Raw genomic sequence first — 18412 nt, forward strand, 5'->3', positions numbered from 1 at the left:
GCGATGGAGAACCGCGGGAAGGCCGCGCCGGCCGAGGACGCCGTGCGCTACCGCCTGTTCGCCGTGCCGGGGGCGGGAGGCGAGGAGCGGCTGCGGCGCTGCGCCGACGGCATCGCGGTGCGCCTGGCGCCGCTGCTGGCCGCTTACATCTGGCAGCGGCAGCGCTTCCGGCTGAGATACGTGCCGCCCTGCGGTGAGAGGGGCGAGGGGGTGGGGTGGGGTGGGTATGGAATGGGGTCGGGTGGGATGGGATGGCATGGGATGGGGTGGCATAGGATGGGATGGGATGGCATGGCGTGGGATGGGGTGGCATAGGATGGCATGGGATGCAATGACATGGGATTGGATGGGATGGGATGCAATGACATGGGATGGGATGGCATGGGATGCGATTGGATGGCATGGGATGCGATGACATGGGATGGGATGGCATGGGATGGGATGGGATGGCATGGCGTGGGATGGGATGGCATGGCGTGGGATGGGGTGGGATGGCATGGGATGTGATGGGATGGCATGGGATGGGATGGGATGACATGGGATTGGATGGTATGGCATAGGATGGGATGGGATGCAATGACATGGGATGGGATGGGATGCGATTGGATGGTGTGGGATGGCGTGGGATGCGATGACATGGGATGGGATGGGATGCGATGACATGGGATGGGATGGCATGGGATGGGATGGGATGGCACGGCGTGGGATGGGATGGCATGGGATGCGATGGCATGGCATGGCATGGCATGGCATGGCATGGGATGGCATAGGATGGGATGGGATGCAATGACACGGGATGGGATGGGATGCGATGCGATTGGATGGTGTGGGATGGCGTGGGATGCGATGACATGGGATGGGATGGGATGCGATGACATGGGATGGGGTGGGATAGGATGGGATGGGATGTGATGACATGGGGTGGGATGGCATGGCATGGGATTGGATGGCATGGGATGGGATGGTGTGGGATGCGATGACATAGGATGGGGTGGGATGGGATGGCATGGAATGGCATGGGATGGGATGGGATGACATGGGGTGGGATGGGATGAGATGCGATGACGTGCAATGGGATAGCATGGGATGGGATGGGATGACATGAGATGCGATGACCTGGGATGGGATGTGATGGGATGGGATGGTGTGGGATGGTGTGGGATGCGATGACATGGGATGCGTGGGACGGCGTGGGACGGCGTGGGACGGCGTGGGATGTGATGACATGGGATTGGATCGAATGGCATAGGATGGGATGGAATGCAATGACATGGGATGGGATGCAATGACATGGGATGGGATGGCATGGGATGCAATTGGATGGGATGCGATGGGATGCAATGACATGGGATGGGATGGCGTGGGATGCGATGACATGGGATGGGATGGGATGGGATGGGATGGGATGACATGGCATAGGATGGCATGGGATGCGATTGGATAGGTTGGGATGGCGTGTGATGCGATAGGATGGGATGGGATGGCATGCGATGCGATGGGATTGGATGGAATGGAATGGGATGGGATGGGATGACATGGGATGGGATGCAATTACATGGGATGGGATAGCATGGGATGCAATGACATGGGATGGGATGGGATGGTGTGGGATGGGATGGGATGGTGTGGGATGGGATGGGGTGGAATGCGATGGGATGCAATGACATGGGATGGGATGGGATGGGATGGGATGGGATGGGATGGGATGGGATGGGATGGGATGGGATGGGATGGGATGGTGTGGGATGCAATGACATGGGATGGGATGCAATGACATGGGATGGGATGGTGTGGGATGCAATGACGTGATGGGATGGGATGCAATTACATGGGATGGGATGGCATGGGATGCGATTGGATGGCATGGGATGGTGTGGGATGCGATGATATGGGATGGGATGTGATGGCATGGCATGGGATGGCATGGGACAGCATGGGGTGCGATGACATGGGTTGGGATGGGATGGCATAGGATGGCATGGGATGCAGTGACATGGGATGGGATGCAATGACATGGGATGGGATAGCATGGGATCTGATTGGATGGGATGAGATGGCGTGGGATGCGATTGGATGGGATGCAATGACATGGGATGGGATGGAATGGTGTGGGATGCGATGACATGGGATGGGATGGGATGGGATGGGATGGGATGGGATGGGATGGGATGGGATGGGATGGGATGGGATGGTGTGGGATGGCATAGGATGGGATGGGATGGGATGCAATGACATGGGATGGGATGGCGTGGGATGCGATTGGATGGGATGCAATGGGATGCAATGACATGAGATGGGATGGGATGGGATGGGATGGGATGGGATGGGATGGGATGGGATGGGATGGGATGGGATGGGATGGTGTGGGATGGGATGCAATGGGATGCAATGACATGGGATGGGATGGGATGGTGTGGGATGGGATGGGATGGGATGGGATGGGATGGGATGGGATGGGATGGGATGGGATGGGATGGTGTGGGATGGTGTGGGATGGTGTGGGATGGTGTGGGATGGTGTGGGATGCAATGACATGGGATGGGATGGGATGACGCGGGATGGGATGGGATGGTGTGGGATGGTGTGGGATGGGATGGCATGGGATGGGGTGGGATGGGATGGGGTGGGATGAGATGTGATGACATGGGATGCGATGACATGGGTTGGGATGGGATGGGATGCGATGGGATGACATGGGATGGGATGGCATGGGATGCGATTACATGTGATGGCATGGCATGCCATGGGATGACATGGGATGGGGCATGGCATGGCATGGGGTGGGGTGGGATGGGATAAGCTGCAGTGGGATGGGATTGACATGTGGAATCAAACTCTATAACCACAAAGCAGTTATGTTTTAATCAATGCTGCGCAGACACCAGATGCAAGGGGGATCATTCCTCCTCACTTGCAACCGTCTGGAAAAATCGTGCTACAGATATAGGGCAAACTGATCAATAGTTTTCCTGGAATTCGGATACATATTCATTACACCCATGAGAGTTTGTTAGCACACAGACCCTCCTTTCTTGTGCATGTGTAGTGGGTTGTGAGATGAAAATTTGTTGTTTTCCTTGCAAAGACTTCTGACCTTTTGTTGGGGCATCCCCCCAAACTGGTTTCTTCTTGTCCTGTGGACATCTAGTAACCTCCCTGCCAAATGTCCTCGGGCTGTTCTCAAACCCTTATCTTTATGGCCTTCATCCCCCTCACTATCCCAGACCCAGTGGTCTGCCATCTCTTCTTTTTTAACAAGCTCTACATTCTTGCTTCTATAAACTAACTATTCTCCTTCACCCCCCTTTATTCTCAGTCACTGTGAAACCTTCTTGCCTTTTTACTTTCATTTATGGGGCCCTTCTCACCTTTCGGGATGGGATGGGATGGGAGAACTGAGAGGGCTTTCCCCACCAGGAACGGTTGTGCGATTCTGTTTGGCAGGAGACACTCCGGAGCACATCGGTGGCACCACGGTGTTTGGGGACAACGTGGAGGACGAGTGGTTCATCGTGTACCTCATACGGGAGATCAGCCGTGCCTTCCCAGAGCTGGTGGCCAGGTGGGGTCCCACCTTATCCCGCAGCACCGGGCTGCACCCAGTGGGTGCCCACAGCAGCGCCCTGCCTTGTGCTGTGTACAAAACCAGCTTCTCCTTGAGCAGGATCGATGACAATGATGGGGAGTTCCTGCTGATCGAGGCGGCCGATTTCCTCCCGAAGTGGCTGAGTCCTGAGAACAGCGAGAACAGGGTGAGCACGTTGGGCACCGCTTTCCATCCCTCTCACAACTCTGGCTGCTGAAAGTTGCGCTTCTTCCTGCTGCGTCCGTCAGTGCTCACGTGTGGGAGTTTGCAGCCAATGGGTCTGCTGGAGGCTTTTCCTCAGGCACACAGCTGAAGGGAAGCTGGTATGAAGGAAACATTTGGCCAAACATGGAGATTTTCTGGGGAGACCTCACTGTGGTCTTCCAATACTTGAAGGGAGCTGGTAAACAGGAGGGGGAACAGCTGTTTACAAGGGTGGATAGTGATAGGACAATGGAGAATGGTTTTAAACTGAGACAGGGGAGGTTTAGGTTAGATATCAGGAGGAAGTTTTTCACCCAGAGGGTGGTGAGGCACTGGAACAGGTTGCCCAAGGAGGTTGTGGATGCCCCATCCCTGCAGGCATTCAAGGCCAGGCTGGATGTGGCTCTGGGCAGCCTGGTCTGCTGGTTGGTGACCCTGCACATAGCAGGGGTTGGAACTGGATGAGTATTGTGGTCCTTTTCAACCCAGGCCTTTTGTGATTCTGTGCCCAAGGCCATTGATGGGACTCTGGGCAGCCTGAGCTGCTGGAGAGGCAGCCAGCCCACAGCAGGGAGTTGGAACTTCAGGCTTTGAGGTCCTTTCCAACCTAAGCCATTCTGTGGCTCTCTGATGTACAAAACACAACTTCGCGTTGCTTGTATGACCATGCTTTTCCCACCTGATGAAAATGTTTGCCAGGTATTCTTTTACAAGGGAGAGCTGCATATCATTCCACTGTCAGAGACCGAGGAGCAGCAGTGGGAGGAGCTGCCTGCTGAAAGCCTCACCATCTCAGAAGCATTGGCACTGTTATCTGCCCATTCAGAGGAGTTCCTGGCTGCAGAACCCATTCGAAGAGCTGTGTATAAACGCATCAATGGGTAAGTGCATGGTTTCTTTGGTATTCTGTAACAGAGTGCTGATTTTGGGCTGCCTGGGGAACTTCATTGTGTTCAGTCATTTTCTGTTAGCTGCAGTAGAGCTGGTTCCCTTTTAGCTAGAAGTTTTGGTGGGGCATTGAGCAAATGGGGGACCTCTGTCCTGTGAGCTGTTGTGTTGTGTGGAGACTCTGGTGGTGGTTCACTGCTGGGATGCTACACCTACCCACGGCACGAGTCACCTTCCTTCCCATCCTTCTTCAATAATCTAATGAAAATGCCAACAGTAGTTAAAAAGGAGCGTTTGAGGCTTGCAGTGCACTGAACACAGCGTTACAATTGTGTGACACAGATATCCTGAGAAAATCCAGGCCTCTTATCACCGAGCACACTGCTACCTCCCAGCAGGCATCGTGGCAGTGCTAAAGCAGCGCCCATCATTGGTGGCTGCAGCAGTCCAGGCCTTCTACCTGAGGGATCCCACCGATCTGAGGGCATGTCGCTCTTTTCACACTTTCCCTCCAGAGGAGCGTGTGATGACCATGGTAAGTGATGCTTCTAATGTATTATTTGAGTTCCTGGTTATTTAGAGATGCTGGGAACTTAGAATATTCTTTGTAAAATCTGGAAAGTGAACTCATCTTCATCCAGAGGGTGGTGAGGCACTGGAACAGGTTGCCCAAGGAGGCTGTGGATGCCCCATCCCTGCAGGCATTCATGGCCAGGCTGGATGTGGCTCTGGGCAGCCTGGTCTGTTGGTTGGCAACCCTGCACATAGCAGGGGGTTGAAACCAGATGAATATTGTGATCCTTTTCAACCCAGACCATTCTTTGATTCTGTGATCTTAGGCACATATATATATATATCTGAAATACTATCTCAGATAAGGTCAGTGATATTGATGCTTTAAAACCAAATTTGGGTGGAACTACAGGAAAGTTGATGCCCCTACAGAGCACAGTTATATATATCTGTGTGTTATATAAGTTGTATTATTATTATATAACACATTTTATAATAGTGTTATTATATGTTGTATAAGTGAGTGTTTTTCTCTTGCTTTGGCCTTTTCAGGTTACATTCACCAAGTGTTTGTACGCGCAGCTCGTGCAGCAGAAGTTTGCCCCAGACAGGCGCAGTGGATACACGCTGCCCCCTCCATCCCACCCCCAGTACAAAGCCCACGAGCTGGGCATGAAGCTGGTAATTACTTTGTGTGGATTTTGTACTTCGACTATTTTGTTTGGTGTTTGATCCCAGGAGTGACTCTTTGCCTGTAGGTGGCCTGCTTGGACAGAGAAGCGTGAGCAAACCTGCAGTGACTTTTCTGTAAATGCAGTATTGTGGGGGACTACTTACAGAATAGAGTACTCTTGTGCTTCCACCTCTAGAAACCATTCTAATCAGGATTGAAGCCTCAAGGCTGGTACAGCACGTGGCTCTGTCCTGCTCCTCAAATTTGGCATGAGATATGTAGAACTTGCAGCACAGAGCAGACATAGGCAAGAGCTGAGATGGGAACAGGGTGGGATTTGTCTGTTGGAAATGCAGAAGGCTCAGTGTGCCTTCGGGTCTCTGCTCCAAATAGAAATCTGAGAGCAAGTTTTCTCTTCTGAAATTGCCTGTCCTGAGGCTTGTGCCTCGCTGCAGCATTTTTGTCTGAACTGCACAGCTTTGCAGTTCAGCACAGAATATAAATACACTTGAAGTATTGGTGCTTATGTGAGCAGGAGTTGGTGACTTATAGATCTCTCTTACAGTTTGCTTTTCAGCAGCTTTCCCTCTAGACAAACGTTGTATGTCAGATTGCAGTATCTTGCTCTGGAAGTTGCAATCTCTCTTCCTCCAGCAGTAATAAACCATTTTGATCTCACAATCAGCTTTGCTCTCTCCTTCCCAAATGGCAGAATTGAGTGCTCATTGACAGGGAGTTGTTGATGCAGTCATTTAGAGCTGTGCTTAAATTTGTCACATCTTGAGAATATCTTCTTGTTGCATCTCTTATTTACAGGCTCATGGCTTTGAAATTTTGTGCTCCAAATGCAGTAAAGTGTCTTCTGATCTGAAGAGAAATGAGTTCAGGGGTCCCCTGTGGGAGAGGTACCTCCGCAGCCTGAAGGAAAAAGATTATTTTAAGGTGAAGTATTGTGTCTGTGTGTATGTTTTACATGATCCAGAACAAAAAAAGACAGCACATCTTTTAGCTCTTGAACTTGTGTAAGTATTTCTAGCAGGGCACGAAATCTAATGCTTCCATCTATGGAAAATCCATGAATGTCTTCAAAGGAGGCATGTGTGGTTTGTCCCCCTTCAAAATTAATCCAGTTATTTTTGAAAATTAAAATGGCTTTGAGTAATTATTTGAAGTTGTCATTTTGCAACCTGGTTGCAAAAAGCAAGAGGAGGGAGAATTGCTTACATTCCTGCTTGTGTGCTGGATTAAACAGGGAGAAATAGAAGGCTCTGCAAAGTACCTGGAACTGTTGCGGATGGCAGAACATTACTTCCAGCAATCTGTTAATAAGCCAGAAAGGTAAGAGCTGTGTGTATTTGGTGAATACATAGCACCTGCAAGCACTGCAACTAAATTTGTGTGTTTGGTTTGGTTTTTAAGACTTTCTCAAAAAAGTCTGAAGCCGTTTTCCTTTGTGCATTAAATATAGGTGCTATGACTTTGGCATGTGAGTATTAATTCCTCCAGTATGCTCTCAATTAGTAAAAAGTTATTGCTTGAGTAACTATTTCTCTTGGTTTTGTAAAGTATTAAGCTATTCCAAGTGAATTAAGAGGTGGCTGAAAAGTGTTATTCACTTGGTTGGTTGGCTATGGTGATTGTGATAGGACAAGGGGGAATGGTTTTAAACTGAGCCAGGGAAGGTTTAGGTTAGATATTAGGAGGAAGTTTTTCACCCAGAGGGTGGTGAGGCACTGGAACAGGTTGCCCAAGGAGGCTGTGGATGCCCCATCCCTGCAGGCATTCAAGGCCAGGCTGGATGTGGCTCTGGGCAGCCTGGGCTGCTGGTTGGCGACCCTGCACATAGCAGAGGGGTTGAAAATAGATGGTGAATAACAAAAAAAAAGTAATCTGTCTCCTTTACTCAATAGGGCAACTGGCTATGAATATCTCCAAAAGATCCAGTACAAAAAAAACCAAATCATTGCAAAAATATCTGAGGATTTAGCTGTTCAAAATATCTTGGCTGTTAGTTGCTCGAAGTTCCTGTATGCATTGTTTGGGATCTGCCTATCTGAACATTTACAAAGACAAAATAAGCATTAAGAAGAAAGGAAGCAGAAGAGAAATGAGCTTTGGAGACATCAAGAAGGAATGTCACTAATTAACTGTCTTATTTTGGCTAGTACTGTCTGTACAGTATGCTGGTAGTTCCTCACAATTTGCTTATCTTTTTATTTATTTGCATGGTAGGAATAATGTGGAATTTCACTGGAAACGTGTATGGAGTGTCAGATGCCATTGGCATGGCAATGCAAACAAAAATCCAGTTCAGTAAAGTGAATTTTTTCCTTTTAGCTCTGTTGAAATGAGTCCCGGCGATGAAATCTTGACATTGCTACGGACAACAACGTTTGATGTCAAGGAGTTTGAGAGAGAAGCAACTTGTCTTCCTCCAGAGGATGGTGAGCAGGATGATGGGGGGTAGATTAGTTATTTGTGATGAGAAAGGAGCAACTGTATGATCTCTTTGCCTGCTTCTCTTGTGTCCTGTGGCTGTTAGAGTTGTTACTCACGGGCAGTCATTTCAGATTGGCAAAACCAGTTCATTTATATAAGCCACGAAGTCTGAAGTTGTTAATTTGCAAGACATGCAATCCAGTTTCTGATTTGATAGCAGTAGGTCAGGAACACCATACACACATACACCAGGTCAAGTACTTTGTGTCAGCTGTCCACCAGGCAGAAAGTTTTGATTACGTCATGAAACCAATTCCAGTACTGACAATGCAAAGCTGAACCAGTATGTGGTCCATTCTGAAGGCCTCTATGAAACAAGCATAAATTTTGTTCTAATACTTTCTGACTTGTAGCTGTTGCCAGTGTGCAGTATGGGTCACATCTCTATTTCTGCATGATTTTTTAAGCACTAAAACAAAATGTTTTCTGTTTATCTCAGCTCCTCGCCTACTTTGTACCTTGTGTTATCAAGTATCATCTTGAAAACTTAATTGTGCAAATAAAGTGAGCTACAAAATGTTAGCAGTGCTCTCAGCCATCTAAATTGGGACTTGTGGGTTAGCAGGCTGGGGCTCAAATAGAAAATACATCCTAAATTCTTTCAGATGACAGTTGGCTGGAGATTTCTCCTGATGCTCTGGATCAGATGCTGAAGGAGGCAACAGGTGAATCCCACCATTCCTCAAATGAAGAAGAGCAGAAATATGACTTGGAAGCAGTTGCTGAAAGTATGAAGGCTTTTGTGTCCAAAGTCTCAACGCATGAAGGAGCAGAAGTGCCATGGTAATGCTATTTTTTTGGTGTCGAGTGTGGAATGTGATTTCATTCACTTACAGCCCTCTCAGTGATTCTGTAATCTTTCAAATTTGGAAAGTGTCCTCTTTAGCAGAGAAGCAAACATCTGTATTAGTAGTGAATAGCTTCTAAACTGGCTCGGTGACCACTCATGCTCTGGTGTAGATAAAAGTGGTGGAGGATGCTTTATCTTCCAGAACTCCTTTGTGGGTTGTTTTGTTTTATATAGCAGTATGGCACCCAGTCCATGTCTGTGTTAGGCTTGTGCAAGCCTAGGAGCTTTGCTTACTGAAAACATTTTTTATTTCAGGTCATCTGATGAAACCAGTGTTACCTTTGATGTAGATTCTTTCACAAAAGCGTTAGACAGAATTTTAGGTGAGACTTCTTTTGTCAGAATATCTTGTGCTTATTTAGTGTCTCTGGGTTTTCTGATGATCCATGTGCACTATGCTGATTTCCTTGCTGTCTGTGCTTACATGAAAATACACAGGGGCAGATTCAGAAGAGCTGGATTCTGATGATCTGGATGAAGAGGAGGAATTTAACTTCTCAGATGAGGATGATGATGACCTAGATGCTGGAAAACAAAGGGAAGACGAGGAGGTGTCACCTAAGGAACTTATAGGCAGTCTTAAGTCATATATGGATGAAATGGACCGTGAACTGGCACAAACCAATGTTGGGAAAAGTTTTACCACTCAGAAGAAAGGGGTAAGTGTGCCTTGAATACTTGTTTGTGGCATAATCGTTTTGAGAGCTTTGTTATGAAAGAAGAAATATGCTAAAAGAAGTCATCCTGAGCAACGTGAGCAGCAGTGTTTGTCCTCTAGCCATGTGCTGATTACTAAAAACAATAATTATGTGTGCAGGCAAAATGTGCTGCAGTTGCACCACCGTGTTTTTTTGAAACCAAAACTTAACTCAGCTTTGCACGTTGATTCCAAAACTTGGTTTCACGTCCTTGCAAGCTGCAGTTTGACTTCTTGAGTTTCCATTGTGGATCACTCCTGTGGGAAACTGAGCCAAGATTCACTAACCTCTGTGTCTTTCTCTTGGAATGTCATCCGTATAATGGAAAGTTATGATTTTTAACTGGCATGAGTATTTGGTGACCACATTCCTGTCTCTCAAGGCAGATTAGAACATATTGAACTTTGTTGGTGACAGAACTGTTTGCTTTTTTTCTCTCTTTTTATTTTTCCTTTTTTGTATACGATTTGTCTTGATGAATCTTTCTCCTTGTACTTACTACAGGCAAATTCTACTAAAGCAACTACATCTCAAAATGCTGGCCTTGACTCTGAAGAGGAGGATGCTGAGTTGACACCAGTTGATGTGGATATGAACCTAGTAACTAACCTGCTCAAATCTTACAGTGCTCAGGCTGGACTGGCAGGACCCACCTCTAACATTCTACAGAGCATGGGGGTGTATTTACCTGAAAATACAGACCGTATTGGTTCTAGTGAGGATGCAGCAGAATAAGAGACTCTCTTAATTCAGAAGACGTGGCTGATTGGGAAAAGAGACACAGAAAGAGTAGCAGCATTTGGAAAAAGAGATGAGACTTGAATTTAAAGCATTTTATACACGTGCTTTGTATGGCTTTAAAGACATAAAGTGAATTTACCTGGAAATCCTGTCTTTGTCAGGATTAAGATTTCTCCAGTTACGTTTTCAGAGAACTGCAAAATGATGCTGTGACTCGAATGAAGACAAAACGTGTCTTTAAAGCTGACATTCCAATTTGCTGTATTTCTAAAATATCCTTTACCCATAGCAAAGTGCTGTCAATATCTGAGAAGTGCTGCTGCATTTGGGGGAGATAGAGGGATACCATGCTGGAGGGGCAGTGTTCTCTTGTGTGGATTTGGGAGTGCTGATTCGATTTTCATCAGAAATTTGAATGCTTTTCCAAAAGTACAAATGCTGCATTGTAACAACTTTTGATAACTGCTATAAGAATATTTTGTTTTGTTTTTTTTACTAATTAGAAGTATTTGTTGCTGAGTAATCTGATAGAATATGTAAATGGCTATATTTTTTGAATTTATTTAAAATAAAAACGGAAGCACAACTTGATTGCTGGAGCTGCTTTTTTCTTTGAAGGTATGCATAACTTCTGTAGCAAAGTGTTGAAAGTTCTTGGAGTTAAAGCATTTTCACAATGGAGCATGTTTTGGATTCTGTTGTGACTGAGCATTGGTAGTGTGCCATCAGTAGCTGTGCATGAGCTCAGTCTGAATAGTTGGGTTTCGTTGTTTAGGGAAAGTGTGACCTGGAATTGCTTTCACATAGAATGATTAATCAATTCTGGATAAGAAGATTTAGTTTTAACCAGATAAATAGGAAACAAAATAGATAATTCTTGCTTTATAGAGAGTAAGAAGGCAGATCTGCTGGATTCATTGGATTTCTGCACGTCTTTTTTATTCTTCCTTCCACTGAAATTCAAGAGCCTGCCACAATTCACACTGAATGCTAATCTGTACTCATGAATTAATCTGTACTACGGTGGGTTTTGCAATTTGTTTCTATTTGTTGTTGGGCTGGGTTATGGTTCTTTTGTTTGTATTGTAAATGAGGAATCTGTTATAAAATGCTCCAGTACAAATCAAGAACGTGGAGATTGCACACATGAGTGAATAAAATGAGTGTGAACAAGAAATGCTCAAAATGGGAAGACACAGAATCACAGAATCAAATACTTCTGGATTTGGAATCCAAAGAGGGGCTTGCGTTTTGTTCTGATGTGCTGAAGAGGTATTCATTTCTTTAGAGAAGAATCTGTGTGTGCAGGAGAGAGATCCAAAGTAAAACTTGCCAAGAAAATGCATTTTGTAGCCTTGAACTTAGAGGAAAAGAAAAAAAGAACGATTTCTGAGTTACAGGCAGCTGAGTTCAAAGAAATGAATCCCACAAATACGTATTCATATCTTAAAACAAGAAAGGGATTTAAATGTTTGTCTGATCTTGAATCCACAGTGAAATCTCCAGTGTTTCTCCAGCCGTAGGTGCTAAATTCTACTGCTATTATCCTGGAGCTCCAGGCCCAAGGACACGATGTGGAAGTAGCCCTGTGTGAACCAGTCTCAGGCAAGGCTCAGTGGCACTGAAGCAAAAATGCTCTGTGAAATCAGTCAGCAAACCAACATAGTTTCCATCACCACAAGGCTGGTTATTCCTGTTGTCACAGCTTTGATTGAACGACTTGAACTTTTAAACCAAAATAGAAAAATAAGTCAGAAATGTACCAAGATGAGAAACCTTACTGGCGTATTCCAGTTGGGTTTTGATTGTTTTTAATATTTCCCTGTCTCAGTGCATTTCTGCTGGACACCACAATGTATGTAAAAGATCATCTTTTGCTTTAGAGTGCTGATGTCCATGCCTGGTTTTAAATCTAGTAGTTTATTTGTGTTCATTTGTGGGATTTGATTGAATGACCTCACTAAAAAGCAGGGACTTCATTAGGCACGCTCAGAAAGGCACACTCATCTCTAATGATGACAGCTTGAAACATATTTTTTTCCCATTCAGATTGCATTTATATTAAATATTTTACATATTGTTTTCAGTACGTTTATTTTCTCTCTCAGATGGTCACACATGATGACTGGTATTTGTGAAAAAATTAATATAAGGAACAATAAGGGCTGAACTGACCTGGCGTTCCTGTGCGTGCTGCAGGTAATAAGCTGACTACCCTAAAACACAACAGAAAAGCTTTAGTAACTGGAAGTCAGGTGTTTCACACACTGTGTGAACTAATTTTGTGCCTGCAATGTTGGCCAAAAAAAAAAAAAAACAGAGCTTATTGGGGATTCTGGAGGGTCTCCTTTATGTGGTTTGGAGCAAAATTGTACGACAAGTTGCTGGGCTTCACTTGCATACCAGGTAATCAATATACTGCATGCACAATCTCCTCTGAAGAAGTTGCACTGAAAAAAATGTGGTTTGGCCTCAAAATTGGTGTCATTTACCCTTGTTTTTTATTTTTATACATGTACAGCATAACACACATCCTCAGAGCTCACCCCCACGGGCTGCTGTTAGTGAGGAGCTCTCACCTCCTCCGCTGTGTCAGCCAAGCAATGTTTTTAAATGAGCTTCTAACAAACCTAACAGCTTTTTTTTTTTAACAGTTTTCCTTATTTCATTCTTTATGCATTCTTCTATTCAGGTGTAGTGTTTGTTCCTCATCTTAAGCTGTGGAAGATAAAGTTTTCATTGCTCACAGCTACTGCTAATCCTATGGAGTCATAATCCTATGAGTCCATGCGTGCATTTTTCTGGCTTGAGAATGATGTTAAGACATTGAGGTACCTCTCTCCCTTTGTTTACTGACTGCTTTCCTTCAGCATCTGTCATCTTGCTTTCCTAAACTGGCCTCTTGTGTTGCAGTGAGCATTAACGATGCTAGAGGCTTCCATGGTTTCCAAAGCTATCCAAGACATCTTGTAGCACATCTGATATTGATCTAGCATATCATACAGTTAAAATCTTGACATAAAAACTGTATTGGAAATGGTAAGTCAGGGCCTGAAGAAGTGATGGAGCACCTGGTGGGAAGGAAGGACCAAACCCAAAGGAGCCCAGGTGCACGCAATGCAGCTGAGTGGCCAGAAGGGCTGGAGCCAGGATCCACCCCTTACAGACCTCATTTAAGGGCTGACAGGGGGAGGTGAGGGTGTTTTGCTGGTGTTCCCTGCTTATTTTAGGCTTTCTGAAGATAAGCAGGTCTTCTCTTTTGCTTCTGCATGTAAGACTGCTACGTTTGGGTTTGCTCTCATTTGCTGTAGCCGAAGACGTTGCCACCCTGCTATTATTGTGGTACTTTTCATCCTGTTTTAGCATTACAATAACTTAATTGGTTTTCATTTTATTTGCGTATAACTTTATTAGAACTGATAGTCCAGTATTTGCATTCACCTTTGAACTGAATGTCTTAATTCAACTAGTTACTTGATGTATTGCTTTAAGGTTTTCTGTGGTCTTTGTCATATTTTTCATATCACTATGTTAGGTTTCTGTATTGATTTATCTGATCTTCCTCACAATTTTGCCTGCTTGAACTTAAATAAGATCTTGTGCTTGGTGTGAACATCTTAATGGAAGCTGGCCGCTGAGACCATTGCTGGTTGTGTCAGGCAGTTAACAGGGAGTTATAAGAACATGGCAAATAGGCAAGTGTGAAACATGGAGTTAAATCCTGTCATAGAACCATGGAATGGTTTGGGTTGGATGCGAACCCAAAGATCATCAAATTCTCACACCTGCTGCAGGCAGGGCCACCAACCTCCACACCTAATAGTAGACCAGGCTGCCCAGGGCTCCATCCAACCTGGCCTTGAACACCTCCAGGGATGGAGTATCCACAGCCTCTCTGGGCAGCTGTTCCAGCTCCTTGCCACTCTCATTGTAAAGAACTTCTTCCTGACATTTCTTCTAACCTTTCTCTCTTTAAGCTTTAATACATTCCCCCTTGTTTTATAATGGTGTTTTAGAATCTGCCATTCTTCCTCCGTAGTTTGTTGATTTGATTTAAGTTTTAGGTGATCATCCATGCTACTGTTACGTCTGTAATCTGAACTGCATTTTTTTCATTGTATTTAGGCTATTGTATTACCTTTATCATGCTGTTCTCCTGCTGTGCTCTCCAGCCAGTTTATTCCAAGCTTCAGTAACATGCCATTATAGAGCTTTCGTTCTACTTACAGTGAATAAGATGACAAGAAAAAAGAAAGGGGAAAAAAACTCTCAAGCGGTGTTTGGATTTCAGGCCAAGGATGAGCTCTTGAATGAAGGACAGATGAAAGGTTTGATCAGTATGGAAGTCTGTTACTGTCTTGGACTGGGATGTCCAATTGTGAGACAAAAGCTTTGCGAGGAATTAGACATACCTTACATGCAGGATAGTATTTGAACTGCTTCATCCCACCGTGATCAAATGGTTGTGAGTGGAGGGTTAGTAATGAAATCACTGATACAGATTTTGAGTTAACCTTTAGCTTGAAGATACAAAAGGGAGAACACTTCACCACAAGGACAGTGACAGGCTGATGGTTCTTCTTGCCAGCAATTTAATCATATGGCCAAACTTACAAACAGCTCAAGGGGAAAATATCCCTGCTGTGAGGAAATCAACCTATTCTTTAAGCAAAGTTTCTATAGGGAAAAACTGAGATGAGTAATAAGATCTGGGTGTTTATGATCGCTAGGATCCAACTACCATTTCAAGGAATGGTTTGTAACCAGCAGAAATTGAGGTGAGAAGGTTGTTATGAATGTGGTTTACATGGTCATTATAAACATATGCTAACGTGACATTGTATTCAGAATGAGATCTGAGTTGTAAAATTAAAAGCTACTTGGGGAAAAAAAAAAACAACTTTTAAGTATGGAAATATAGTCTGTGTTCATATGTGTTAGCAACATTTTTCATTACATGAAATGGGGAATGGGTGCCTGCGTGCCTATTAGTCTGACCCTGGTATACAAGCCCAAACAGTGAATTTTAATGGTAATAATAATTAGTAACATGAAGGAAGATGAGATAACATGGTGTGGGCTGGACTGAACTTGTCTAAAATTTTGAAAGATTAAAAGGTGACGTCAATATAGTTTTGAGTTCTTAAAGCTGTTTTGCTATGGAGAAGTCTAATGCTGAGTCTGGAAACTTTGTTTCCCATTGAAGTTGAGGGATGTGAATGTTAAATTCACAACTTGGTCTCCATTATTGTAATAAGGACATTTCCACTTGCAGTCTTGAAGTGAAGTACTCAGCATAGACCCAGGTGTGTCTAAAAAATAAATGGTAAAAATACATATGCACAAATCAGTGATATTAATAACTCAAATATTTCATCTAATAAGGGAGGATATGATAAAAGCTATTTGCTTGAGATAATTGCCTGTCAAAAAGCAGGACCTAAATATCACTGAAGGTCTAAGGAGATAGGCAGACTAAATTAAATTGAGCAAAAGGAAACTTAGATGGAGTGTAATCAATTCTTAATGAAGCTTCAGTGGTTTTGTTTCCTAGTCGATTGGTACCATATCGTTCCCTTTGGTAATTCAGACCAAAGAACTCTCATTTGCTGTAGAGAGCAGTTTGACATTTTCAAGGTGTCATACAGTATGATCTAATAAGCTTTTTCTCATCGCTAATTTTATGTTGTGGTATATTCATCTGATGATTTAGAAAATGGAAAATAGAATTGCAAACAAGATTAATACTTGGGTTGAATTTGGGTTTGACATCTGTGGAGCATAGAATCTTAGAATGGACTGGGTTGAAAAGGACCACGATGACCATCTGGTTTCAACCCCCTGCTATGTGCAGGGTCACCAACCAGCAGACCAGGCTGCCCAGAGCCACATCCAGCCTGGCTACAGCATGTTTCCAGTCTTGGCTGGGCTGTCCTGTTGTGTTCACCATGTAGTCTGGATTTGGTGCCTTCTGACTTCAATTTGTTTATGCTGATGATAGATGTGCTGTGTGGTCAACATTTTCCTAGCAACAATGCCATTGTATGTAGCTACTATGAAACACACCTCTGCTGCTGCAGATATTTACAAGGACAGGCTCTTGTTCCTCACTGGCAAAAATGCATAGCTAATGGTGGTGACTGTTTTGGAAAAAATGGTGTTCTGTAGCTGAGAACTTCCTTTATGAAAGAGTGTCATTGTGTTCTTTGTTATTGTTTCTTTGGAAATAAATAGGAAGAAGCCTATGTCAACACATCATTGTATTTACAACTCAGTCAATTTACAGCTCACCTGTTCTCATGTGCTTGTGTACATCCACCTAGGACAGAACATAGATGGCACTATGTGCTCAGAAACAGAGAACTGTGTATGTACATGTATTTATCTAGGATGAGAGCAGAGAAGAAGAGAAAAGCATGTAATAATCAGGGTGTTGTCAAAACATTGCCTGCTAAGTATTTATCAGTTATGATTATTTCCAAGAAGCCATGGGTGTATGCTCCATCCCTGGAGGTGTTGAAGGCTAGGCTGGATGGGGCCCTGGGCAGCCTGGTCTAGTATTACATATGAAGGTTGGTGGCCCTGCCTGTAGAAGGGGGGTTGGAGATTCACGATCCTTGAGGTCCCTTCCAACCCATTCTGTGATTGACAGATGAACAGTGACATCTGAGGGCCAACGGACTTGAGGAGGTACTCTGTTTTCTCCTGGGGTAAAGCAGCATAAATTATCCCCTGGCTTAGAGCAGGACGTGTGCATTACCTGAGTTGAGAAGTGTCATGATTCTTCATGTCAGTTCTTCCAGTGATCAGAATACAAAAGGTGTTTTAATGTGTGAAAGGCAAATACAGGTCTGAAAGATCTGTCTTGAAGGCTAGTTGATAGTTCTGATTGTTTGTGAAGCAATTAAAATCCTGGTAATGTGCTGGAGATTTACATCCACTGGCTACTGAGCTTCCAATTTTAACTGCAGCATATTTTATCCTTGTTCAGAGCTCACAGAAAAATGGCTCAGTTCAGTAGGTGCAATTAGGTAAGGGTTAATTGTCATAATGTGGACTAGCAAGCAAGACTGACGTAATCTATACGAATTCCCTGCTTTAAGTCCTTGTCAAAAATTTCTCAAGCCCTTCAGTGCTGCACAGAAAAGAAGACTGTGTAGATATGCAATATTCTCATTCTACTCCTTCGTATGTTCTTACATGCTTTTAATATGTTAAAAATGCTTTTCTTGACATTCTTGGTGGTGAAGGTAAACCAGCCACCCCTCCTGAAGCTATTAAATACTTAAAGGAATTAAGCCTCTACATTGTATTCTTGTTAAGCTTCTAAATAGCAATACAGTTTCTTAGGTTGTTTTATATTGCCCCTACACCTGCTGATTCATTGTGCTGAACTTCCATCAGTGTGTGTCAATATCTGTCATGGATGTGAAGGGAGCCACAAAAGAGATGCACTTTTAAAAGAATGGTGCTGTCTTCCTGCATTTACAGAGTAGAAAATAAGCTGTCACAATTCTCTTGTTTGAATAATTTGACTCAGGTTTCCAGTTAGATTATATGAATACCACACAATGCTGATGGAGGTCGGTGCAATGAAAATGTGGCAGCAATTATTTTGTCTATAAATTAAAAATCAACTTCTCCTTCCCCTCAAGTATTTGGATATCACTGTCTCAGATGGAACTGAATCATCAGCACAGTGTCGTGTTTCATTTCAATAGAAGGATTAAATGTCTTTTGTGCTATTTCCTATATTTTCA

General features: G+C 44.2%; 2 protein-coding genes across 2 annotated transcripts in view; both read left to right on the plus strand.

Annotated features, from left to right (window-relative positions):
• The first annotated feature begins 3 nt into the window (after window positions 1–3).
• Window positions 4–11255, plus strand: ECD (ecdysoneless cell cycle regulator). The gene is made up of 13 exons (XM_031602509.2): window positions 4–193; window positions 3445–3562; window positions 3665–3752; window positions 4490–4671; window positions 5021–5213; window positions 5744–5872; window positions 6681–6806; window positions 7117–7202; window positions 8202–8308; window positions 8969–9146; window positions 9469–9536; window positions 9652–9872; window positions 10416–11255. Exons 1-13 carry the CDS (start codon window positions 4–6, stop codon window positions 10644–10646), a joined length of 1917 nt encoding a protein of 638 aa, XP_031458369.2. The 3' UTR covers window positions 10647–11255.
• Window positions 11256–13884: 2629 nt separating this feature from the next.
• Window positions 13885–18412, plus strand: part of ANXA11 (annexin A11) — a 31964-nt gene continuing 27436 nt past the window's right edge. The window contains exon 1 of the mRNA XM_031602502.2: window positions 13885–13994. The gene's annotated coding sequence lies outside the window, so the exon portion shown is untranslated. The remainder of the gene's footprint in view (window positions 13995–18412) is intronic.

This window comes from Phasianus colchicus, chromosome 8, assembly GCF_987193195.1.
Source record: "Phasianus colchicus chromosome 8, bPhaCol1.hap1.1, whole genome shotgun sequence".
Taxonomy (NCBI): Eukaryota; Metazoa; Chordata; class Aves; order Galliformes; family Phasianidae; genus Phasianus; species Phasianus colchicus.